This window comes from Heptranchias perlo, chromosome 10 (assembly GCF_035084215.1).
Source record: "Heptranchias perlo isolate sHepPer1 chromosome 10, sHepPer1.hap1, whole genome shotgun sequence".
NCBI lineage: Eukaryota > Metazoa > Chordata > Chondrichthyes > Hexanchiformes > Hexanchidae > Heptranchias > Heptranchias perlo.
In genome coordinates this window covers 14161427-14187201 of record NC_090334.1, presented here as the reverse complement: position 1 = coordinate 14187201, position 25775 = coordinate 14161427, and the positions used below count along the sequence as shown (strand labels likewise).

The following is a 25775-nucleotide window of genomic DNA, read 5'->3' as shown; positions in this document are numbered from 1 at the left end:
CAAACACCCTCTCTTAGTGGCTGGTGGGATGACCCGGTTTGGCACTGAGCCACTCCGAGCGAGGCTGTCCCAGGCCCACTCTGCAGTCTGGAGCTCAGCTAGCATTCTATAGCAGCGCTGCCATTAACCTCAGAGCCCTTGGCCCAGGAAGGGCGGGGGCGGATAGTACATAGCTTTACAAAAGAAAAACTCTGCAAATGTTTCCTTTTCAAGTATTTATCCGATAGCAGGTGCAGGAGGTGGCCATTCAGCCCATCGTGCCTGTGCTGGCTCTTTGAAAGAGCTATCCAACTAGTCCAATTCCCCTGTTTTTTCCCATAGCCCTGTAATTTTTTTCCCTTCAAGTATTTATCTAATTCCCTTTTGAAAGTTATTATTAAATCTGCTCCCACCGCCCTTTCAGGCAGTGCATTCCAGATCATAACAATTCGCTGCGTAAAAAAAATTTCTCCTCATTTCCCCTCTGGTTCTTTTGCCAATTACCTTAAATCTGTGTCCTCTGGTTACTGACCCTCCTGCCAGTGGAAACAGTTTCTCCTTATTTACTCTATCAAAACCCCTCATAATTTTAAACACCTCTATTAAATCTCCCCTTAACCTTCTCTGCTCTAAGGAGAACAACCCCAGCTTCTCCAGTCTCTCCACATAACTGAAGTCCCTCATCCCCGATACCGTTCTAGTAAATCTCCTTTGCACCCTCTCCAAGACCGTGACATGCTGACATTAATTTTTAATTCATTGAGACTCCAGAACACTCCTGGAGGGTTGGCGACCCTTCGCCATCTCAGTCGTTCGATGTAACAGGATCGTTGTGTTTGGTCTTGGAGAATGAGGTCCTGGTTGATTACATCTGTCTGGGTTACTCGCTCAGCCAATTTAACTGTGCCGAGCAGAGATGCTGGTCATAAGGGCCTGGAGTTTCCGCTTTGGGCGCATTCGGCATTTGGTGGCATTTTACGTCGAGTTACCGTTAAAATGCATTAACATAAGCACAAACGTTAAATCTGCCATGAATCAGCGCAATTTGGCGGCTTAACAGTGTAATCATTTCTTTATTCTTTTTGCAAGCAAAAAATATTCATTGATGTATGTAAAAGATGTATTTAAGAGCAGTAACCTGGTGCAGTTTTAGTAATCCAGCTGAAAATGGGTTTATCACTAAAAATAATTGTTTTTTAAATAAAGGTGAGTAAACTCACTGATGAGGACTCTTAATAAAAAAACTTTACTGAAGCATTTCATACTTTCCTTGGTGTACACAAATCAGTTTCTTGATAAATTTATATTCTTTAATATTTAAAAACATTTAAACAGTACCTACTAGTGCCTTTGCGCCTAAGAAAACTACATTAATTTTAAAGCCCTCCTCGAACGGCCGCAGGTCGGAGCAATCGGTGGAAACTGACCATCCTTGTTGTTTTGGGCGGGGTGAGGGGGGGCGTGGCCAGTGTTAGCGATTTTTTTTTTTAGCCGGCGCAAAATATCACGGAAACTCAAATTATGTCGAGTGTAAATTACACCCAGAATAATTCGAAATTCCGCAAAGTTTTGCACTGAAAAAACCAGTATAATCAAGCATAAACCAGTGCAATCGAGCAATAACAATTAACTACAAGGCAGGGACTTGTAGTTAATTGTTATTTTCCCCAGTCAGGTGTAGATACTGCTTTCAACCACTACTGTGACCACAATTCACTTGAAAGACTTGCATTTATATAGCGCCTTTCACGACCTCAGGACGTCCCAAATGAAGCATTTACAGCCAATGAAGTACTTTTTGAAGTGTAGTCACTGTTGTAATGTAGGAAATACAGCAGCCAATTTGCGCACAGCAAGATCCCACAAACAGCATGACTGGATAATTTGTGTATTGTGGTGTTGGTTGAGGGATAATTATTGGCCAGGACACCGGGGAGAACTCCCCTGCTCTTCTTTGAAATAGTGCCATGGTGTGGGGGGGGAGACAGAGCGCAAGAGAGACAGAGCGCAAGAGAGACAGAGCGCAAGAGAGACAGAGCGCAAGAGAGACAGAGCGCAAGAGAGACAGAGCGCAAGAGAGACAGAGCGCAAGAGAGACAGAGCGCAAGAGAGACAGAGAGAGCAAGGAGAGGAAGAGAGAGCAAGGAGAGGAAGAGAGAGCAAGGAGAGGAAGAGAGAGCAAGGAGAGGAAGAGAGAGCAAGGAGAGGAAGAGAGAGCAAGGAGAGGAAGAGAGAGCAAGGAGAGGAAGAGAGAGCAAGGAGAGGAAGAGAGAGCAAGGAGAGGAAGAGAGAGCAAGGAGAGGAAGAGAGAGCGAGCAACGAGAGGGAAAGGCCTCAGGTTACAGTGATGTATGTTTCTTCTTCAAGCAAGAGCACACAAGTCTGAAGACAGCACTCTCTGCCAAACAAGACACTGACTTGCTCAGTCACAGCCTGCCCTGTGCTACAGGCGTTGTGTTTGGTGTGGTCTAAAGATGGGATTACAGCGTTGGCTGTACAGCTCAGCATTAAGTAACATACACACTCTGCACCAACATGTGTGCGGGGCGGGGCCCACTGTGTTGTAAACAGCAGGAGAGGGGATTTTGTCTTCGTCACACTCAGTGTCCACACACACATATTGTTTCCCCTGACACTGGGTTCCTGCTTCCCCACAGACTGATGAGCTCATTTCCTAAGGATCCAGCTGTCTCGTTCCTGATGGAAACAAGGCTACGTCCAGGCTGGTCCTTAACAAGGGAGATAATACACAAGCACAGGAGGGCCTAAAGGGCTACGGTCTTGCTAAGGATCAACATTCCATGATGGAAACCCCCACCCCTCCCCTTAGAAAAACTAAAGACTTGCATTTATATAGTGCCTTTCACATCCAAAAGGAAGTCCCAACGCACCTTACAGCCAATGAAATAGTTTTTGAAGTGTAGTCACTGTTGTCATGTAGGAAATGTGGTAGCCAATTTGCGCACAGCAAGATCCCACAAACAGCCATGTGACAATGACCAGATAATCTGTTTTAGGGATGTTGGTTGAGGGATAAATATTGACCATGACACCAGGGAGATCTCCCCTGCTCTTCTTTGAAATGGTGCTGTGGGATCTTTTACATCTACCTGAGAGGGCAGAAGGGGCCTTGGTTTAATGTCTCATCCCCAGTCCCTCTCCCTCGCCTCCCCCAGTCCCTCTCCCTCGCCTCCTCCAGTCCCTCTCCCTCGCCTCCCCCAGTCCCTCTCCCTCGGGTGTGTTCGACGCCAAGTGTCTTGCCGGGTGGTTTAAATTAAAATGCCCCCCTCCGTCCCCGACTCATTTTTATTTTGGGAGGGGAAAATAACAACAAAAAGTAAAAATTGAACAGGAATTTCCGGGTACAGCAAAAGGCTCAAACCACTCCCTCTCTCTCGTTTCAGCACCCCCGCCCTGTCTCCTGGGGGTGCAAACTCACACTGGGGTTCCGCCGAAGCTGGTTGCCCGCCCTTCACTCGCACGTTATTCAACCATGGGAGGCATCGCGGCCAAGACAACCCCACGCTCGTCTCGACGCCCGCGCCCTTTCCAGCCAGAGGTCGTTAGATAGCAATCAGAAGTCGATACAGATGTGTTTCGCCATCCCCACTTCCTCTTTCCCAGCCCAGCAGAGCCCAGACTGAGATCGGCTGACGCAGCTCAGACCAGCAGCGTCCAGTCTGGGATCAGTTACACAGCAGACGGCAGCTGAGCCACTGCAGAAGTCAGCTCACCCCATCTCCCACCACCCCGGCTTCTCACCATATCCCTCAATGCCCTCTTTCTCCAGAAACACAGGCAGTTCCCTCTCGAACCCACTCATACTGTTGGCTTCAGTGTCCTTTCCTGGTAACTTGTTGCACAATTCTATTACTGTCTGTGTAAATAAAGTCCCGGCTGAGTTCCCTTCTGTTTCTAACTTGGTAAAGTTCAGTGGAACGAGGGAGGGGCGAGGGCGCGCGGGGAGGGGAGGGGAGGGAGGGGCGAGGGCGCGCGGGGAGGGGAGGGGAGGGAGGGGCGAGGGCGCGCGGGGAGGGGAGGGGAGGGAGGGGCGAGGGCGCGCGGGGAGGGGAGGGGAGGGAGGGGCGAGGGCGCGCGGGGAGGGGAGGGGAGGGAGGGGCGAGGGCGCGCGGGGAGGGGAGGGGAGGGAGGGGCGAGGGCGCGCGGGGAGGGGAGGGGAGGGAGGGGCGAGGGCGCGCGGGGAGGGGAGGGGAGGGAGGGGCGAGGGCGCGCGGGGAGGGGAGGGGAGGGAGGGGCGAGGGCGCGCGGGGAGGGGAGGGGAGGGAAGGGAGGGGCGAGGGCGCGCGGGGAGGGGAGGGAGGGCGAGGGCGCGCAGAGAGGGGAGGGAGGGCGAGGGAGGGGGGGAGCGAGCACACCACGGGGGTGGGGGAAGGGGGAGAGCGCGGGCGCGACGCAGGGAGAGGGCAGGCGGCAGATGGAGGGTTTGTGCCTCACCGGAAGTTGTATCATCGTTCGAATCAAGTTCTGTCCTGACTGGAATCTGATTTTACCTCAGTGTAAAATTATTTAACTCCACACATACCTTTCCCACCAAAAATCGCAGACAAATCTGATTCACACACCTATCCCATCACATCCCACTCAGTTCTCCGCTGCACAACAGGGACACGCAGCTCATCTCACTTGAAAGGAGAAAGACAGAGATTTGTGAGCCCCAACCCCAGCCGGTTACCATGGAGAGGAAGCTGAGCTTTGTGCTCTCTCTCTCTCTGTAACCTCCTCCAGCCCTCCGGCCATTGTGTGTCCTTGATTTAGAGATGTGGCCGGGGGGTTGTGGGGGGAGTAACCACACGCTCCTGGTTGCTGTCCAGTGACCCCTTGACCCCTGCCAGCAAGTGCACTCGTCGTGCGACGACAGGGCAGAGTTCAGCCGTGAGGCCCACCACAGTCGACTAGCGTGCCGACGCTCATCACCGAGGCTCGCGCAAGCAAAAGCTGGCCACTTGGCACGTGGCACTGTAGCCAATGATTCATCACATTCAGGGAGAGAAGGGAAGGCAATTGGGGAAGAAACAGCTTGTGGGAGTGCGTAATAAAACGAAAACAGACTCAACAAAAAGCCTGGGCTTAACCACAGAGCTTCTGAGCAAACTGGTTTAGCCGCTCTCTCGGGTTTCGGCACAGGCAACGATATCAGCTCGTACACAAACAAGTTTCAACCAATGGTTTCAGCCTCCCTCCAGGGACGACCTCAAACAGATGCGTTTTTACAGAAGTTACTTTTTTGACGAATTAGAAAAACAAAATTGACCCCCAGCCAAAACAGTAGAATTCAAAAGCTTGAATGATACCAGAACTGAGAGGGTCTAACTATCAGGAAAGACTGAACAGACAGGGGCTCTTTCCTCTAGGAAAGAGAAGGCTGAAGGGTGACCTTTGTAAACAATTTTACAACACCAAGTTATAGTCCAGCAATTTTATTTTAAATTCACAAGCTTTCGGAGCCTCCGAAAGCTTGTGAATTTAAAATAAAATTGCTGGACTATAACTTGGTGTTGTAAAATTGTTTACAATTGTCAACTCCAGTCCATCACCGGCATCTCCACATCAAGGGTGACCTGACAGAGGTCTTTAAAATTATGAAGGCGTTCGATAGGGCAGACGTCGAGAAGATGCTCCCACTTGTGGGGGCGTCCGAAACTAGCGGTCGTAAACATAAAATCGTCACTAATAAATGTGATGCGAAATATGTAAATATTTGAGGCAAAGTGGAACCTTTCCCAGGCCCTGGATGGAGTCCCAGTTCTCCAGGGGTGGGCTGCCAGTGTCTGCTTCATCCAAGTCCGCCCCTTCCTTGTGAGGCGGAGAGGCTTCACCCAAGGTCCTAAGAGGCCCAATAGGGCTGGGGGTCAATTGACCCCCCCCCTCCCCCCAGCATCAACAGGTCTTTGGGGGGGGAGAGAGTTCCAGATTTCCACTACCCTTTGTGTGAAGAAGTGCTTCCTGACATCACCCCTGAACGGCCTGGCTCTGATTTTAAGGTTATGTCCCCTTGTTCTGGACTCCCTCCACCAGAGGAAATAGTTTCTCTCTATCTACCCTATCAAATCGTTTAATCATCTTAAACACCTCAATTAGATCACCCCTTAATCTTCTACACTCGAGGGAATACAAACCTAGTCCATGCAACCAGTCCTCATAATTTAACCCTTTCAGCCCGGTATCATTCTGGTGAATCTGTGCTGCACCCCCTCCAAGGTCAATATGTCCTTCCTGTGATGCGGTGCCTAGAACTGAACGCATTACCCCAGATAGGGTTAAACCAGAGCTTTATTTAACTGTAACATAACTACCACCCCTTTGTATTCCAGCCCTCTTCAGGTAAAGGCCAACATTCCATTAGCCGTTTGAATTATTTCTTGTATCCGTGCACTAGCTTTTGCTGATTTCTGTACCATCACCACATCCTCACCCAGACCAGCAGACGCCCCATTGGGTCCCAGCTGGAAGCCAACATCTCTCAGCCACAACGTGTTGCTGAGTTCGTCAAGGACCACAGTTTCCTGTCTGGGTTCAACCCCACCCCTTGCAGGCGTCTGTTGTATGTTCTCAAAGTCCCAAACATTTGGTTAGTGATAGTTCTTAGTAAGCTTCCCTTCTCTGTCAATAACAACTTGTAGACACGGGGCCTTTTAACGTAGTAAAACATCCCAAGGCACGTCACAGGAGCGAGAACAGACAAACCTTTGACACTGAACCACATAAGGAGATATTAGGACAAGTGAGGAGGTATGTTTTAAGGAGTGTCTTAAATGGAGGCGGGAGAGGCGGAGCGGTTTGGAGAGAGGGAATTCCAGAGCTTAGGGCCTAGGCAGCTGAAGGCACGGCCGCCAATGGTGGAGCGAAGGAAATCAGGGACGCACAAGAGGTCAGAGTTGGAGGAGGGTTGTAGGGCTGGAGGAGGTTACAGAGATGGGGGTGGGGTGGGGGTTGGGGGAAGAGCATGGAGGGATTTGGAAACAAGGATGAGAATTTTAAAAGTCTGTGCACCATCTTGTGTTGGTTGCAGGAACCCACACGGACAAGCTGCTCCCTTGACTTCAAGGATATGGGGGGGGGGGGGGGGGGGGGAGGCAAGAGCCTCATCAATTGGCTTCATTGATCAAAAAAAAGGTGCTCACCAAACATAACCAGGAAAAGATGGTATTAGATGACTAGAGAAGCTGGGATTGTTCCCTTAGAACCTCAGGGAATTCAAGTTGTGGTTGGATGCTTGACCTGAAACGCCAGAGGGCCCAGCCTGACTGGCTAAATGGTCTTTTCCCATCTTTGATTTTTCTTATGCCCTTTCATAGGGAGGTGCGAGGCCATAGAGGGATTTGAACACAAGGAGAACTTTAAAATCAAGCCTAGCCAGACATGGAGCCAATGTAGGTCAGCGAGTACAGGGGTGATGGGTGAACGGGACTTGGTGCAAGTTAGGGTACGGGCAGCAGAATAGTGATAATGGGGGACTTTAATTATCCTAATATAGATTGGGAAAGTAACAGTGTAAAGGTCAAGGGGGGGGGGGGAGGGGAGGGGAGGAATTCCTGAAATGTGTACAAGAGAACTTTCTTCTTCAGTGTGTTTCCAGCCCAATGAGGAAGAAAGCACTACTGGTTATAGTTCTGGGGAATGAAATGGGGCAAGTGGAGCATGTTTAAGTGGGGGGAGCATTTGGGAAACAGTGATCACAATATCATTAGGTTTAGAGTAGTTATGGAAAAGGACAAGGAACAATCAAATGTGAAAATACCCAACTGGAGGAGGGCTAATTTCAGTGAGTTAAAAAGGAGATCTGACCCAGGTGGATTGGAATCAAAGGTTGGCAGTAAATGAGCAAACGGAGGCCTTCGAAGAGGAGATAGTTCAGATACATTCTCACGAGGAGGAAAGGAAGGGCATCCAGAGCTAGAGCTCCCTAGATGACTAAAGATATAGAGATTAAAATGAAACAGAAAAAGGAGGCTTATGATAAATGTTAGTGTTATAATTCAGTAGAGAACCAGGTTGAATACAAAAAGTACAAAGCAGAATTGAAAAAGGAAATAAGAGAAGCAAAGAGTATGAGAATAGATTAGCGAGTAATATAAAAGGGAACCAAAAAGTCTTTTATAAACATATAAATAGTAAAAGGGCAGTCAAAAGAAGGGTGGGACTGATTAGGGATAAAAAAGGAAATCTTCTTGTGGAGGCAGAGGGCATGGCTGAGGCACTAAATGAATACTTCGCAGGGCTATGAGGAAAGAGCAGGGATGTCGAACTAATTGATAGCTCTTTCAAAAAGCCAGCACAAGCACGATGAGCTGAATGGCCTCCTTCTGTGCTGTATGATTTCATGATTCCCCAGTAAGTGTGAAACATCACTGTGCTGCTCTATGCAAGATGAGAATATTAAGAACAGGAAAAGGCCATTAGGCCTGTGAAGCCTATCGCACCATATCCTGCAATGTCTTCATTCAGAGGTTCATATGACACCCTTTTGAATCCATTTATCGGCTTCCAACGCCTTGCTCAGTATCTTCTTTCACAAGCCTATCATTCGAGAACCTCCTTCCTCATTCTCAACTTGCTAATTTTAAACCAGTGTCCCCTGGTCCTGTAGCTTCAGCTGGCCCTGCTTTGGCAGTTCCCTTTAGCGCCGGTGAAAATTTCAGTAAGGTTATTAGTTCAAAGTCTGCTCCGTTCCAAAAAAGAAAAACAGGCCCAACAGCCTTAATCTTTCACCTCGTAAAACAAAGACCCAGGGTCAGAGTTCAACCCAGAGTAGAGTGCTCCAAGCAATCTGTAACAAATGGATTACGTGGAGCTGAATGCCAGATGCTTTTGCTAGCCGATGTCACACTTCGCAGGAGTTAAACTTAGGGAACATGGGGTCACCCAGCGCAGCCAACAGGAGAACGTTAATTCTATTTATTTAATTACTTGGTCAGTGGAAACCCATCACCACGTTTGAGAGTCTCCAATCCAATCTACTGAAAAATCAGCACCAACCATTAGGGTTCCTGTTTGCCCAATATGGATTGCACATTCCCTCCCTGTGTGGCCACGTCACACTTACTTCAGTCCATTGAGTGTCAGCTGTGGCTCAGTGAGTAGCACTCTCGCCTTTGAGTCAGAAGGTTGTGGGTTCAAGTCTCACTCCAGAGACTTGAGCACAAAATCCAGGCCGACACTCCCAGTGCAGTTACTGAGGGAGTGCTGCACTGTCTGAGGTGCCATCCCTTGAATGAGACGTTAAACTGAGGACCCGTCTGCCCTCTCAAGTGGACATTAAAGATCCCATGACACTACTTCGAAGAAGAGCTGGCACCTGGCAAATATTTATCCCTCAACCAACATCACTAAAATAGATTATCTTGTTGTTTATGGGATCTTGCTGTGTGCAAATTGGCTGCCGCATTTCCCTACATTACAACAGCGACTACAAAAGTATTTCATTGGCTGTAAAACACTTTGGGACGTCCTGAGGTCAAGAAAGGTGCGATAGAAATGCAAGTTTTTTCTTTTCTTTACTCAACCTGCTCCCCCACCACTCCCAGTAGTGCCAGATGTTCATAGAATGATACAGCACAGAAGGAAGCCATTCAGCCCATTGTGCCTGTGCCGGCTCTTTGAAAGAGCCTCTTTGGAGTATTTGCTCAGCTCGGTCTATAATCCCTTTTACTCCAAACCATTTTCCCCAATCAGGTATTTACCCAGCAATGTTCTGAAGGAGTTAACTGACACAGCACCAACTAAAAGCCACCAGGCCAGTCAAGACCAAATCCTTCTGAAACAGAAACCGGCACAGCCCTCGGGAGTGGGTAGAGGCGAGGAAAGATCACTCCACTAGGGTTGCCAACCCTCCGGGACTGGTTTGGACTCTCCAGGAATTGAAGATTAATCCCCAGGACACTGCTGCGAGCAAACCCAGGAATAAAAATCATAGCAGCATTAAAAAAAGTGTTTCTTTTTCATTTTCTTTGAACACGTCTGTTTATCAGTTATAAAAATATTGGCGATAGGGAGAAAACTGATAGTCAAGTATCATCCTATTGGGTAACAGAGTCTATTTGCTTTCTAATTGGCCGCGGGAAGATGATGCCATGATGATGGACGCGTCGGGCGACCAATGGCGGGAGAGTGGGGGGGGGGGGGTGGGTCATGTGATGAAGCCTCCAGGAATACGTTCAACCAGAGTTGGCAACCCTATGCTCCATAGTGACAGGTTGCGTTTTCAACCAAATCTGCTAGGCCCAGAAAGCGTTAATGTGCTTGACACGGAGCCCCGCTTCCCTTTAAATGGGCTGTGTTACGACACAGAGAATGCGGCACGCTTACACAAAGTCAGGTGGCCTGATGGGTTGCTTGCGTGATGACAGATCACAATATAAGACGCCTGCAGTGATAAACAGAGTTCATTGTGCAAAATGTCTCCTAGCAACGGCAATCAAGCCTGTTTGCTGAAATAAATTCTGGTACCTAGGACTGACTGGATGGGGCAGGTCAGACCTCAGTATCAACATCACTAGTGCAGCTTGTTACAGGGGAGGAGGGGCAAGAAGATGCTAGTCCCCTTCCCCCCCCCCCCAACATTGGCCAGCAACCAAGCAAGGCTGCAGATCATTCCACAAAGACCAGGAACAAGGAACAGCCCGAGGCCCAAAAAACAAACACAAACTGAGCGACTGCGAGAATTACCCGATGTTGAAAGTTTATGTAAATGAGCGCTAGGCTGACTGAAGCCCCTGGTGTCGCAAGCAGAGCAAACAAGTCGCAACAAGGGCTTGTACATGCCAGCCTCTGGGCAGAGGCAGGCCGGGCGGGCCCCCGGGCAGAGGCAGGCCGGGCGGGCCCCCGGGCAGAGGCAGGCCGGGCGGGCCCCCGGGCAGAGGCAGGCCGGGCGGGCCCCCGGGCAGAGGCAGGCCGGGCGGGCCCCCGGGCAGAGGCAGGCCGGGCGGGCCCCCGGGCAGAGGCAGGCCGGGCGGGCGGGCGGGCAGAGGCAGGCCGGGCGGGCGGGCGGGCAGAGGCAGGCCGGGCGGGCGGGCGGGCTTCTCGTAGACCTTCCTGGATCCCAATGGTGCAATCTGCCACAATAGGCCTACGGAAAGGCCCATCTATCCCTTCTGCTGAGGGACAGACCCAGGTCCATGATAAATAATGTGAAAGGCCTCCTCACGTACTCAGCCAGTCGCATCGGTGCTGCAGATACTTAGGGGCTGAAACTTGGATGTGTGGTAATGGCAGCTTTGTTAAAAGAACCCCACCTCCCCCATCCGTTATTTTAACAAAGGTTTGGACAAACGAATTTCATAGAGGCAAGAATTTCCGCCTCAATTACGGAGCCGCTGCAATTACTTCCATCAGAACAGGACTCGGACAGAAGAGCGCTGAGGGGAGAGGGGGAAACGGACGGCAATGAAAGGGGAGAGGGGAGAGGGGGAAACGGACGGCAATGAAAGGGGAGAGGGGAGAGGGGGAAACGGACGGCAATGAAAGGGGAGAGGGGAGAGGGGGAAACGGACGGCAATGAAAGGGGAGAGGGGAGAGGGGGAAACGGACGGCAATGAAAGGGGAGAGGGGAGAGGGGGAAACGGACGGCAATGAAAGGGGAGAGGGGAGAGGGGAGAGGGGAAAACGGACGGCAATGAAAGGGGCGAGGGGAGAGGGGGGAAACGGACGGCAATGAAAGGGGAGAGGGAAGAGGGGGAAACGGACGGCAATGAAAGGGGAGAGGGGAGAGGGGGAAACGGACGGCAATGAAAGGGGAGAGGGGAGAGGGGGAAACGGACGGCAATGAAAGGGGAGAGGGGAGAGGGGGAAACGGACTGCAATGAAAGGGGAGAGGGGAGAGGGGGAAACGGACGGCAATGAAAGGGGAGAGGGGAGAGGGGAGAGGGGAAAACGGACGGCAATGAAAGGGGCGAGGGGAGAGGGGGAAACGGACGGCAATGAAAGGGGAGAGGGAAGAGGGGGAAACGGATGGCAATGAAAGGGGAGAGGGGAGAGGGGGAAACGGACAGCAATGAAAGGGGAGAGGGAAGAGGGGGAAACGGACGGCAATGAAAGGGGAGAGGGAAGAGGGGGAAACGGATGGCAATGAAAGGGGAGAGGGGAGAGGAGGAAACAGATGGCAATGAAAGGGGAGAGGGGAGAGGGGGAAACGGACGGCAATGAAAGGGGAGAGGGAAGAGGGGGAAACGGACGGCAATGAAAGGGGAGAGGGGAAAGGGGGAAACGGACGGCAATGAAAGGGGAGAGGGGAGAGGGGGAAACGGACGGCAATGAAATGGGAGAGGGGGTTCTTCCAACACAAGTGAAGCAATGCTGGATATACTTATAGCTTAAGCTACAAAGCCCACTTCTGACTACTGTACTTGTTTTCACGTCATTGCTTTATGATTGCAGCCATTCTGAAGCAGTGTGATGTTGGGGCTTTCTTGAAGCTGTGCATCAGCTTTTGCTACTTTTCTAGGTAAACGTGTCGGAAGGTTTCTGATGCGTAATCTTGGATCTTGCTGTTTTTGGATGTTTTATCTCTGTTTAAAGGTTCATCTTTAAATGAACTAGACAACCCAATTTTAGGCCTATCTCTTCCGAATGCTTACCTCCCCCTTTCCTTGTAATGGATGCTTACGTGCAGGTCACATCTCTTGCTGCACACCTTAATTCAGCCCACCTCACCTCAGGTCTATATCGGCCATTAGGAGGCCTAACAATCACTTCCTGCTGAGTTACATGAGAAGTACAGTGGAAGACTAAACACCTGGCTTACTTCACACGGCAACTATAGAATTACATAGAATTTACAGCATAGAAACAAGCCATTGGTCCCAGCTGGTTTATGCCAGTGTTTATGCTCCATACGAGCCTCCTCCCACCTTACTTCATCCAACCCCATCACCATATCCTTCTATTCTTTTCTCCCTCATGTACTTATCTAGATTCCCCTTAAATGCATCTCTGCTAGTCCCCTCACCTGCTCCTTGTGGTAGCGAGTTCCACATTCTTGCCACTCTCTGGGTAAAGAGGTTTCTCCTGAATTCCCTATTGGATTTATTAGTGACTATCTTATATTTATGGCCCCTAGTTTTGGACTCCCCCACAAGTGTCTCTATGTCTACTCTATCGAACCCCTTCATAATTTTAAACCATGGGGGATTTAAATGTCCTAATATCTCCTTATGTGGCTTGGTATCAAATTGAGTCTGATTACGCCCCTGTGAAGCGCCTTGTGACATTTTACTAGGTTAAAGGCACTTTATAAATGCAAGTTGTTGTTGTTGCTATTCCAATGACACACCAGTGGGAAGACGCTCAGGAAGCTAGGTCTGGCTGGACCTCCCGCCCCCTGACCCCAAGATACAGTGGGATGTGACGACCTACCAGTTGATGCAAATCCTTTGATGACGCAAGCGAGGAGCACCAGCAGGGGCAGAGTTACTCGATGTTGCCCGTGGCTCTTCCGCCCAAACATCCCATTGCACATTTTTCAGCCCAAGAGACTAAGGCCGGTTCTCTGAAAGTTTCAAACCTGTGCCAGAGAGGAAGAAAAAAACAGAAAAATTTACTGCACCAGTAAACTCAGCAAGGAAAAAGAAATTGAATTTATATCTCATCTTTCACGACCGTAGGACGTCCCAAAGCGCTTCACAGCCAATGAAGTACTTTGTGGAGCGTAGTCACTGTTGTTATGTAGGAAACACGGCAGCCAATTTGTGCACAGCAAGATCCCGCAAACAGCGATGAGATAAATGATCAGATAATTTAAAAAAGTAGTGTTGGTTGAGGGATAAATATTGGCCAGGACATCAGGAAGAATTTCCCTGCTCTTCCTCAAAATAGTGCCGTGTGATCTTTTATGTCCATCTAAGAGGGCAGACGGGGCCTCGATTCAATGTCTCATCCGAAAGACGGCACCTCCGACAGTGCAGCGCTACCTCAGTACTGCACTGGAGTGTCAGCCTGGATTATGGGCTCAAATCTCTGGAGGGAGGCTTAAACTCACGGCTGTCTGACTCAGAGGTGAGAGTGCTATCACTGAGCCATGGCTGACACCCAAGAGATAGAAGTGTTCCCATTTGAACAGTTACTCCGCACAGGAGTCCTGGGCCAAACTCTTGAGCAGAGTACGTATTATTCAGCTGAATTGCCTCAAGGGCAACAAGTTGCGTTTGTATGGCAGCTCCAACGTAAAAAAAATCCCAAGGAACTTCGGAAAGGGGGAGGAGAAACAGATAAAGGAATGGATATTGAGATAAGATGGGAGAATTGGGGCAAGCCCTCATCCATGCCTTTGGTACATCAAGACGCCACTATTCCAATGGTCTACTGGCCAGCCTCACATCTTCCAACCTCCATTAACTTGAGCTCATCTAAAACTCTGCTGCCCGTATCCTAACTCGCACCAAGTCCTGTTCACCCATCACCCCTGTGCTCCCTGACCTACAGTGGCTTCCGACCCACCAACACCTCAATATTAAAATTCTCATCCTTGTGTTCAAATCCCTCCATGGCCTCGCCCCTCCCTATCTCTGTAACCTCCTGCAGCCCTAACACCCTCCCACATCTCTAACTCTAGCCTCTTGTTCAGCCCCCACCATTGGCGGCCGTACCTTTAGCCGTCTAGGACCTAAGATCTGGAATTCCCTCCACAAACCTCTTCACCTTCCCACCTCTCTCTCCTGCTTTAAGATGCTGCTTAAAACCTACCTCTTTGACCAAGCGTTTGGTCACCTGTCCTAAAGTCTCCTTCTTTGGCTCGGTTTTTGTTTGATTACGTTCCTGTGAAGCGCTTGGGACTTTTTACTACCTTAAAGGCGCTACAAGTTGTTGTTGAGGTGAATAAAAACTTGGATAGGTTTCAAGAATGTTGTTAAAGGTGAAGAGGGAAACAGAGAGGCTGAGAGATGGGGCTGCAGAGAGCAGGGTCGAGGCCATGGAAGAATCTGCAGCCAACGGTGGGGTGCAGGGAGGAGGGGATGCGCAGAATGCAAGGATCAGAGACTAGAGCACGCAGGAGGGAGTGTAAGATTGGAGGGATGACACAGCGTGTTCTGAAGACGAGGATTTTAAATCAAATGCGTTAGGGGACAGGGATCCTCAGGGGTTGGATTGATGGCCAAACAAGACTTGGTGCAGGACAGGATTTGGTTGGCCGACTGTTGGGGTTGATGAAGAGTGCACGATGGAGGGCTTGTAAGGACGACACTGTATGCATCGTAAGGGGGATAGTGTCGAGAAGATCTTCGGCAACAGTGTGATGAGGGTGGGCAATGATGCGGAGGAGAAAGTGAGCAGTCTTGATTAGGGTTAGGACATAAAGCTCAACTCTGGATCAGACAGGGTGCCAAGGATTCACCAGGCCTGATTCTGGCTGCTCTTGTGGTCGGAACATGGGGATAGAGTCAGTGGGTAAGGGAGTGGAGTAACTATTGCAAAATCAGACATCAGCACACCGACTGGGGACACTTGGTGGGTATTGAATCAACAACTAAAGCCTCGCTGTGAAGTGGTCACATCACAACGATGTAAACATTAGAGTAAATGTCGTCTGAATCCAGAGCCTGAGCCCAACCTGACACTGGGGCAAAGTGGGGGGGGGGGGTGGACTCCCAGGATGGGGGCAGACTCTCCAGGGGGAGGGGGAAGAGAGCTTTGCTTCAAAGTCGAGTCAAGCTGTGACACCAGGTCAACACCACGTAATCTTATTATTGGTGCAAAGCAGGAACTGCAACCTTAGTGCCAGATCATACACTTACTGGAGTATCTTATTCCCCTCCTCTAGGGAGATAACTGGACTTTAACTGAGGCCACTTAGACCCAGAGCCATACAACGAGAGAAGTTATTTCATCCTGGATCTGTGCACTGATGTGGTCTCAGTCCCATCCCTCAGGGAGTCATCTGTAAAAACCTCTCTCTCAATCACCTACTTAACACCATCTGAACCTCTCAATTAGGTTCCAGCCTGTAACTCACTCCCAGGTATCTCCTACACCCTATAATTGACATTGAGTATATTTAAGGCCGAGATCGATAGATTTTTGGACTCTAGAAGAATCAAGGGATATGGGGATCGGGCGGGAAAGTGAAGATGAGGTTGAAGATCAGCCATGATCTGATTGAATGGTGGAGCAGGCTCGAGGGGCTGTATTGCCTACTCCTGCTCCTATTTCTTATGTTCTTATAATGTTGGTGGCACCATCTGTGAATTCTTTGCTGCCCAGTCAGCCCCTTTGAGTTATCACAAACACAGCAACATATTGAGAAAACAACTGTTTCTGTTTTATATAATGATATTTATCTGAGGGGGTCTGACAAGGATATCCTTATTATACGCTCCACACAACAGGGTAACAGGTGTCAAAGTTCGACACCCTTCCTGGATTCCAAGAAATCACAAGAACTATTGGGAAACTTAATCCCTGAAGGTTTCACTATTAATCATAGAATAGAATCTTAAAATAATATAGCACAAAAGGAGGCCATTCGGCCCATTGTGCTTTGCTGGTTCTTTGGTAGAGCTATCCAATTAATCCCACGGCCCTGCTCTTTCCCCATAGCCCTGTAAATGTTTTCCCTTCAAGTATTTATATAGCATCTTTCAAGACCTCAAGACATTCCAAAGCACTTTTTGAAGTGTAGTCACTGTTGTAGGAAATGTGGCAGCCAATTTGCGCACAGCAAGGTCCCACAAACAGCAATGTGATAATGACCAGATAATCTGTTTTTAATGATGTTGCTTGAGGGATAAATATTGGCCAGGACACCAGGGAAAACTGCCCTGCTCTTCTTCAAATAGTGCTGTGACATCTTTTACGTCCACCTGAAAGGGCAGATGGGGCTTTGGTTTAATGTCTCATCCGAAAGATGGCACCTCCAACAGTGCAGCACTCCCTCAGTACTGCACTGGTGTGTCAGTTTAGATTTTATGCTCCAGTCCCTAGAGTGGGACTTGAATCCACGACCTTCTGACTCTCATGTGCACAGGAGACATGGGTGCAGATCTTGTGTCTGGTTTACGCACAGCTAATGGAGCAGATCGCAACTGGGCTCAAAGTCCACACTGGCACACTTTGAACAGGGGTCACTGAATGGTCAGAAGTAGCAGGAACGATGTTTGGATTTCCCACTCCCTGTCCAGAGAAACTAACTCAGCACAGGGCAGGAGACAGAACCTGGGGACCTTATGCTCTCCTGGCTCATTACCACAATCACTCATTGTGAAAACCTCCAGTTATCTATTTTAAGGTATCAACCATGGCTCAGTGGATAGCTCTCTAGCCTCTGAGTCAGAGGCTGTGGGTTCAAGTCCCACTCGAGAGACTTCAGCATATAATCTAGACTGACATTCCCCGTGCAGTATTGAAGGAGTGCTGCACTGTCGGAGATGCCGTCTTCGTGATGAGACTTTAAACCGAGACCCCGACTGCCCTCTCAGGTGGATGTAAAAGATCCCATGGTGCTATTTCGAAGAAGAGCAGAGGAGTTCTCCCCAGTGTCCTGGCCAATCTTTATCCCTCAACCAACATCACTAAAAACAGATGATCTGGTCATTTATCCCATTGCTGTTTGTGGGACCTTGCTGTGCGCAAATTGGCTGCCGCGTTTTCTACATTTACATTTCAAAAAGTACTTCATTGGCCGTAAAGTGCTTTGGGACATCCTGAGGCTATAGAAGTGCAATTCCTTCCTTTCTTACTTTAACAGATACAGCCACTAGATCAGTCAGAGATGTCAGCCAACAGGCAGGAAAGCTTCAAACATTGTGCCCAGGAAGCAGCCTCTTCTACAGTGGGACCCATCTGCTTCCCAACAAGAATTCAAGAAGGAAATCACAAATTCAAAAATAAGGATGCAACACATAAGAACTGGGAATGGAGAGAGAGAGAGAGATGGTGATTAAGACACAATTAAGTATGACGGAGGCATAAGTGCAGCCTACACAAACCATGAGTAACCACTTGAAGTGAAACACAGCCTGTTCTGCTTTCTCAATCTTGGAGAGTTCCCACGATGCAACCAATCCCAGTTCAACTGGGGGAGTTTTTTTTTTAAGTATAGAATTAATTACTCAACTTCTTTCTCCAAACATACCAATCACTGTCACTCAAACATCCACTAATGGAATTTAGGATAAACTCATATACAAGGGACTAAATATGGCCCATACATACAAATCTTTTATTGAGCTCGGTTCCTCAGTAAGATTCTCACAGCATGAAACCAGAACGGAAATGTCAAGGAGGACCAGATGGTGTAGTGGGTTAAATACCATCCTCCCACATCTGGGACCTTGGTTCCAATCCAGCCCAGACTGTTACTTTGAAAGCCTCCTCTCCATCGTAGCTGGTCAGGTCGTACATGAAACATGTCTGAAATAATGTGAATCCAGCTACTGGTGGTGCTGGTCCACTGGACACAACAGTACTAAATCAGCACTAATCGGTGCCAACTTGTCAGAATCAGAAAGGATACAAGGACAGGAAGGAGTTTTATTCTGTGTCTAATCCGCACTGTACCTGCCCTGGGAGTGTTTGGTGGGATAGTGTAGAGGAAGCTTTACTCTGCATCTAACCCGTGCTGTACCTGATCCAAGAATGCTTGTTGGGGCAATATCGAAGGACCTATGTATCTAACTCATGTTGTTCCTGACCTGCGAGTGTTTGATGAAACAGTGTAAACGGAGCTTTACTCTATATCTAACACGTGCTGTACCTGCACTGAGTGTGTTTGATGTTGAAATGGGAACATTCTCCCAGCCCAGACATTCATATGCAATTACACCGACCTTCCGACAAAAGAATTAGATAAAACAGGTGATGTGACACTGCCTTTTCCTCAAGCCGCTCTTCGAAAAACTGGCAGACTTTTCTGGGATGTGCAATAACAACAACAACTTGCATTTATACAGCGCCTTTACCATAGTAAAAGGAGGAGAGGTGGAGAGACAGAGAGGTTTTGGGAGGGAATTCAAACACTTAGGGCCTAGGCAGTTGAAGGCATTGCCGCCAATGGTGGAATGATGAAAATCGGGGACACGCAAGAGGACTCCACTGGAAAAACCTCAGGGTTTCACAGAATGCCAGAAGGAACCGAGAAGCAACCACCCACATCACCAGCTCAACGGGTGAATAAGCCTCGGTGTAGAACTGAGCCATACTGATTGGGAAGGTCCCAAGGTTTGGCCACTGCTCAGTGCTGAGTTGGATCAGGTGGGTTACAGCTGCTGTTATCATCCAGAGGTCTCTTGGGGGAATGGGCTTCAGTACCCCTGAAGGAGGGGAAAAGTCAACTAGGGCTCCTGCATCTGACACCAATCCGTGACTCCTGCTGGAAAGCATTCATGCACAGACATTGGAACAAAACATAGAATTAATAGAAAATACAACATGAAAACAGGCCGTTCAGGCCCATCAGTCTGTGTTGCTGTTTGTCTTCCACACGAGCTCTAGCCCTAATCCTATGTGCCTTGCCTTCCATACTCTTATTCTTAAATGTTGACACAGTCTCTGCATCAGTCACTAACTCTGGTCACGCATTCCACAGCCTCACAACCCACAACCCTCTTTTAAAAATGTTTCTCCTGCCCTCTGTCCTAAATCTCTTACAACAACAACTTGCATTTATATAGCACCTTTAATACAGTAAAACATTCCAAGGCACTTCACAGGAGTGTTATCAAACAAAATTTGACACCGAGCCACATAAGGACAGGTGACCAAAAGCTTGGTCAAAGGGGTAGGTTTTAAGGAGGGTCTTAAAGGAGGAGGGAGAGGTGAAGAGACGGAGAGGTTTAGGGAGGGAATTCCAGATCTTAGGGCCTAGGCAGCTGAAGGCACGGCCGCCAATGGTGGAGCGATGAAAATCGGGGATGCACAAGAGGCCAGAATTGGAGGAGCGCAGAGATCTGGGGGCGGGGGTTTATGGCTGGAGGAGGTTCCAGAGATAGGGAGGAGCAAGGCCAAGGAGGAATTTGAACACAAGGATGAGACTTTTAAAATCGAGGTGTTCCCTGACCGGGAGCCAACGTAGGTCAGAAAGCACAGGGGTGATGGGTGAACAGGACTTGGTGCAAATTAGGATTCGCTCAGGTTTACATTTAATCTTGTATCTATGTCCTCTAGTTCTAGACCCCTCAACCACTGAAAACTGTCTTTTTCTATCTACCCTGTCCCATCCCTTCACCCTTCATAATATTAAATAGCTCTGTGAAATCACCCTGTAAGCTCCTCTGTTCAAAAAAAAGTCCCGATTTTTCCCAACTCATTCTTCCTCATACCAGACGGCACTTCCTCCAAACTAGACTATTGTATTCGCTGCTCACAGTGCGACATCCTCCACGTCAGCTTAATCAATCAGCCCTGTTCTGTCGGCAAGTGCGACCCTGAGTTCCCTGTTGGTTGCCACTCCCTCTCTGGCCTCTCCCTCTCCTGGCCTTCAACTCTAGGAGTTCTGGCGAAGGATCTACGCCTGAAAGGCCTACTCATCTGCTCTCCCCAGAGATGTCCACTGACCTAATGAGTGGCTCCAGGCATTACTCAGTGGATAGCACTCTCACCTCTGAGTCAGAAGGATGTGGGTTCAAGTCCCACTCAGGGTCTTGAGCACAAAAATCTAAGATGACACACTGGATGAGCCGTCAAAATGAGGCCCCATCTGCCCTCTCAGATGGATATAAAAGATCCCGTGGCAGTATTTTGAAGAGCAGCAAGCGAATTCTCCCAGTGTCCTAGCCAATATTGTTCCCTCAACCAACACCCCTAAACAGATTGTCTGATCATTTATCACATTGCTGTTTGCGGGATCTTGCTGTGCACAAATTGGCTGCTCTGTTTCCTACATCACAACAGTGACTACACTTCATAAGTATTTCATTGGTTATAAAGCCCTTTGGGATGTCCTGAGGTCGTGAAAGGAGTTATATAAATGCCAGTCTGTTCTTTCTTTCTGACCCTTCCCTCCCCTATCTGATTAACTGCTGACAAGGCTCACTCACTCATTTTGCTTTAAAAAAACTAACCTAGTTTAACAACTCTGAATCTTAGCAACCTAACCCGAAAATGGCTGTAGATTATATTAGTGGGCGGATCTTGAATGTGTTCATGTGGCACTACTTTAACAGAACCATTGGCCCATTTACTTTAAATGGGTCAACAGCACACAATAAGAGAGTCAGCAGACCCACCTTGAACTGATACACTATTATCGCCAGTAGAAACTTCTAGGGTTGTGCTGTAATGGGGTATTTAGATTTTATTTATCTCTCTCACTCTTAGCCTTTCCCTGGCGCTGACAGCCTTGTTTAAAACTATGGCAAAAGTTTAGGTCGTAAAATGAATGGTACAAGTGGGGCAGTTTACCAAAGTTAAACGTTTCCCATCGTTACTGGCGACAGACACACACTAGGACCAGCTGGCTGACAGTCATCCCCACGCTAGCTCCCGGGTTTGTACTGGGATATCTTGCTGTCCCCACGGCCCGATCAGCAGAGTTTAGAAACCAGGCAGACGGCGAGGCCTGGTTGTGCTCTTACTTCACTTGTTGACTTTGTCCCTGCGTGTATGTGTGAACAAAAATAGGAAACTTAATTTAAACGTAAAGAAAACGACCAGATACAATAATGTTGATGAAACTCCAAGCTAAATATGAATTATATAACACAAGGGCAACTGGTTTCAGGGATGGGTTCCGGGTTACAGACGGAAAGGCCAGCGAATGCAATCGAAAGTAAACTGGACCTCTTAGCTAGGCTGAAAAGAGGAAATCCTTTAAACACACACGCACAAAAGGTTTGGTCTTTTCCAGATTACTTAATCTGGTCTGATGGTTAAGATTTTCTCTATTTGAATACAACTTGAGAATTAAAACAGACCCAATAGCCATTTAAAAATATGTAAAGCATATATATTATGTAATAAAATGTCGAAAATTGCCAGGTTAGAAAATAATGCAACCCTCTCTCACCGAGGCAATGTCATCCAACATAAAGTTTTAATTTATCATAAACAGAGGGTTCGGTTGCAGCAACATCACTGACAGGCTCCCCAGGTCGATCTGCCCGGACACACTCAGCTAATATTTAATCCGCGTTCCTCTAACACCGACTCGGAGAGATCAGCAATCAGACCCGGCAGCTGCTGCCCAGCTGAAACTGACCTGGCCGTGCAGAGAGCCCAGGCCGAGCTTGGAAAGTGATCAGCTGAAACTGACCTGGCCGTGCAGAGAGCCCAGGCCGAGCTTGGAAAGTGATCAGCTGAAACTGACCTGGCCGTGCAGAGAGCCCAGGCCGAGCTTGGAAAGTGATCAGCTGAAACTGACCTGGCCGTGCAGAGAGCCCGGGCCGAGCTTGGAAAGTGATCAGCTGAAACTGACCTGGCCGTGCAGAGAGCCCAGGCCGAGCTTGGAAAGTGATCAGCTGAAACTGACCTGGCCGTGCAGAGAGCCCAGGCCGAGCTTGGAAAGTGATCAGCTGAAACTGACCTGGCCGTGCAGAGAGCCCAGGCCGAGCTTGGAAAGTGATCAGCTGAAACTGACCTGGCCGTGCAGAGAGCCCAGGCCGAGCTTGGAAAGTGATCAGCTGAAACTGACCTGGCCGTGCAGAGAGCCCAGGCCAAGCTGAAAGTGACAAAGAAAAAGCCGGGGATTGAAACTTACCCCCGAGTGAAGCGATCGCCCGATTAGCAGATCAGACTGACATTTACATTGTATCCAGACCAGACCAGACCAGGCCAGGCACACAGGAGTATCCCACGAAACGGGTCGTGTATCCGATTGCAAAATGTATCTGAGGAAATGGTCGTGTAGCAGGATTCCAAAATGTATCCGACCGCCAGTGTAACTGAGCAGGGGCCGTGTATCCGATCGCTAATGTATCCAATCGCACCTTCACTGCACACTTCCTCCTCCAAACATCTCTCAGCAACTGCAGTCGTCACAGTTTCCACCAATAGGGACCCAGGGTCAAATCGGTCATGTTTTGGATTTGCAGACTTAAAGGGGCAAAACTCTCCTTTTATTTATGATGAACACAATTTCAGTCTCTGGCACAGAGCTTTCTCACTGTGGTCAGGCAGTTTGCACAGTGAGGTTACCACAAAGGGATTCTCACCACCTATTTATTTAACAGCGACATGCATCTCAGTTTAAAACACAGTGGCTCCAGGTCCAGGTTGGACGCGGCCCGTGGGGGTGGTCGCTCCGACTGCCTGCCTCTCTTCCGCGGCCTTCTCAGCGCCCCGGTGGCCCTGGAGAAGGAGCACACGGTGTCTGCCAGTGAAATGTATCTGAGGAAATGGTGGTGTAGCAGGATTCCGTCGTGTACCCGATCGCACCTTCACTGCACACCTTCTCCTCCAAACATCTCTCAGCAACTGCAGTCGTCACAGTTTCCACCAATAGAGACCCAGGGTCAAATCGGTCATGTTTTGGGTTTGCAGACTTGAGGCTTTCCGCGACCGGTGGGCACCGCGGGGGCTGGAGATAGTGACAATAAAATTAAAATCGAATTTGATTTTGTGATTGATTTGTAAAGAGGACACATTGATACCTACCCCGCCCCCTTTTTTTAGGGGCATAAACTAAAAAAAAGTGGCTGAGATATTTATGTCATTCCAAATCAGCAGGCCAGTTGTGGGTGTTTAATCTACATTATTCCCACTGATTAATGACTCAATGGTAGCAATCTCTCTTCTGAGTCAGAAGATCGTGGGTTCAAGTCCCATTCCAGACACTTGAGCACATAATCCAGGCTGACACTCCAGTGCAGTACTGAGGGAATGCTGCACTGTTGGAGGTGCCATCTTTCAGATGAGACGTCCCATCTGCCCTCTCAGGTGCACGTAAAAGAACCCATCGCACTATTTTGAAAAAGAGCAGGGGAGTTTTCTCCGGTGTCCTGGCCAATATTTATCCCTCAATCAACATCACTAAAAACAGATTATCTGGTCATTGCTGTATGTGAGACCCTGCTGTGCGCAAATTGGCTGCCCCGTTTTCCTACATTACAACAGCCTTTGAATCTTTATGAGATTTTTACACATTACTTTGGAAGCATGTGGACCCTGCCATTCTGGGGGGAAGTACCAATCTTCTAGTTTAGACAAGCACTGTTTCAAAATGCATTGAACAGAACTCTTTACTTCAATAGGTTTATGATCTGTTTTATTGTAATGCACTGTTCCATTCATTTTTTATCCTGCAGTACTTCATCCATGTGACCATTCAGAGAGTAATTTTTAAAAATTCGTTCATGGGATGTGGGCGTCACTGGTGAGGCCGGCATTTATTGCCCATCCTTAATTGCCCTTGAGAAGGTGGTGGTGAGCCGCCTTCTTGAACTGCTGCAGTCCATGTGATGAAGGATCCCCCACAGTGCTGTTAGGTAGGGAGTTCCAGGATTTTGACCCGGTGATGATGAAGGAATGGTGATATGTTTCCAAGTTGGGATGGTGTGTGACATGGAGGGGAACGTGCAGGTGGTTTTGTTCCCATGTGCCTGCTGCCCTTGTCCTTCTAGGTGGTAGAGGTCATGGGTTTGGGAGGTGCTGTCGAAGAAGCCTTGGCAAGTTGCTGCAGTGCATCCTGTGGATGGTGCACACTGAAGCCATGGTGCACTGGTGGTGAAGGGAGTGAATGTTTAGGGTGGTGGATAGGGTGCCAATCAAGCGGGCTGCTTTGTCCTGGATGGTGTCAAGCTTATTGAGTGTTGTTGGAGCTGCACTCATCCAGGCAAGTGGAGAGTATTCCATCACACTCCTGACTTGTGCCTTGTAGATGGTGGAAAGGCTTTGGGGAGTCAGGAGGTGAGTCACTCGCTGCAGAATTCCCAGCCTCTGACCTGCTCTTTTAGCCACAGTATTTATGTGGCTGGTCCAGTTAAGTTTCTGGTCAATGATGACCCCCAGGATGTTGATGGTGGGGGATTCGGCAATGGTAATGCCGTTGAATGTCAAGAGGAGGTGGTTAGATTCTCTCTTGTTGGAGATGGTCATTGCCTGGCACTTGTCTGGTGCGAATGTAACTTGCCACTTATCAGCCCACACCTGGATGTTGTCCAGGTCTTTCTGCATGCGGGCTCGGACTGCTTCATTATCTGAGGGGTTGCGAATGGAACTGAACACTGTGCAATCATCAGCGAACATCCCCATTTCTGACCTTATGATGGTGGGAAGGTCATTGATGAAGGAGCTAAAGATGGTTGGGCCTAGGACACTGCCCTGAGGAACTCCTGCAGCAATGTCCTGGGGCTGAGATGATTGGCCTCCAACAACCACTACCATCTTCCTTTGTGCTAGGTATGACTCCAGCCACTGGACAGTTTTCCCCCCGATTCCCATTGACTTCAATTTTACTAGGGCTCCTTGGTGCCACACTCGGTCAAATGCTGCCTTGATGTCAAGGGCAGTCACTCTCACCTCAATTCTGGAAATCAGCTCTTTTGTCCATGTTTGGACCAAGGCTGTAATGAGGTCTGGAGTGGAGTGGTCCTGGCGGAACCCAAACTGAGCATCGGTGAGCAGGTTATTGGTGAGTAAGTGCCGCTTGATAGCACTGTCGATGACACCTTCCATCACTTTGCTGATGATTGAGAGTAGACTGATGGGGCAGTAACTGGCTGGATTGGATTTGTCCTGCTTTTTGTGGACGGGACATACCTGGGCAATTTTCCACATTGTCGGGTAGATGCCAGTGTTGTAGCTGTACTGGAACAGCTCGGCTGGAGGTGCAGCTAGTTCTGGAGCACAAGTCTTCAGCACTACAGCCGGGATGTTGTTGGAGCCCATAGCCTTTGCTGTATCCAGTGCACTCA

The 25775-nt window shown here is 48.9% G+C and overlaps 1 protein-coding gene across 1 annotated transcript in view; it reads right to left on the bottom strand.

Moving 5' to 3' along the window:
- LOC137326294 (sushi domain-containing protein 6-like) overlaps positions 1-22857 on the bottom strand; it is a 47369-nt gene extending 24512 nt beyond the window's left edge. Inside the window, 2 exon segments of the mRNA XM_067991245.1 lie at positions 13351-13498; positions 22622-22857. Coding sequence (XP_067847346.1) covers positions 13351-13453 — 103 coding nt within the window. The 5' untranslated portion in view covers positions 13454-13498; positions 22622-22857.
- Positions 22858-25775: the final 2918 nt, after the last annotated feature.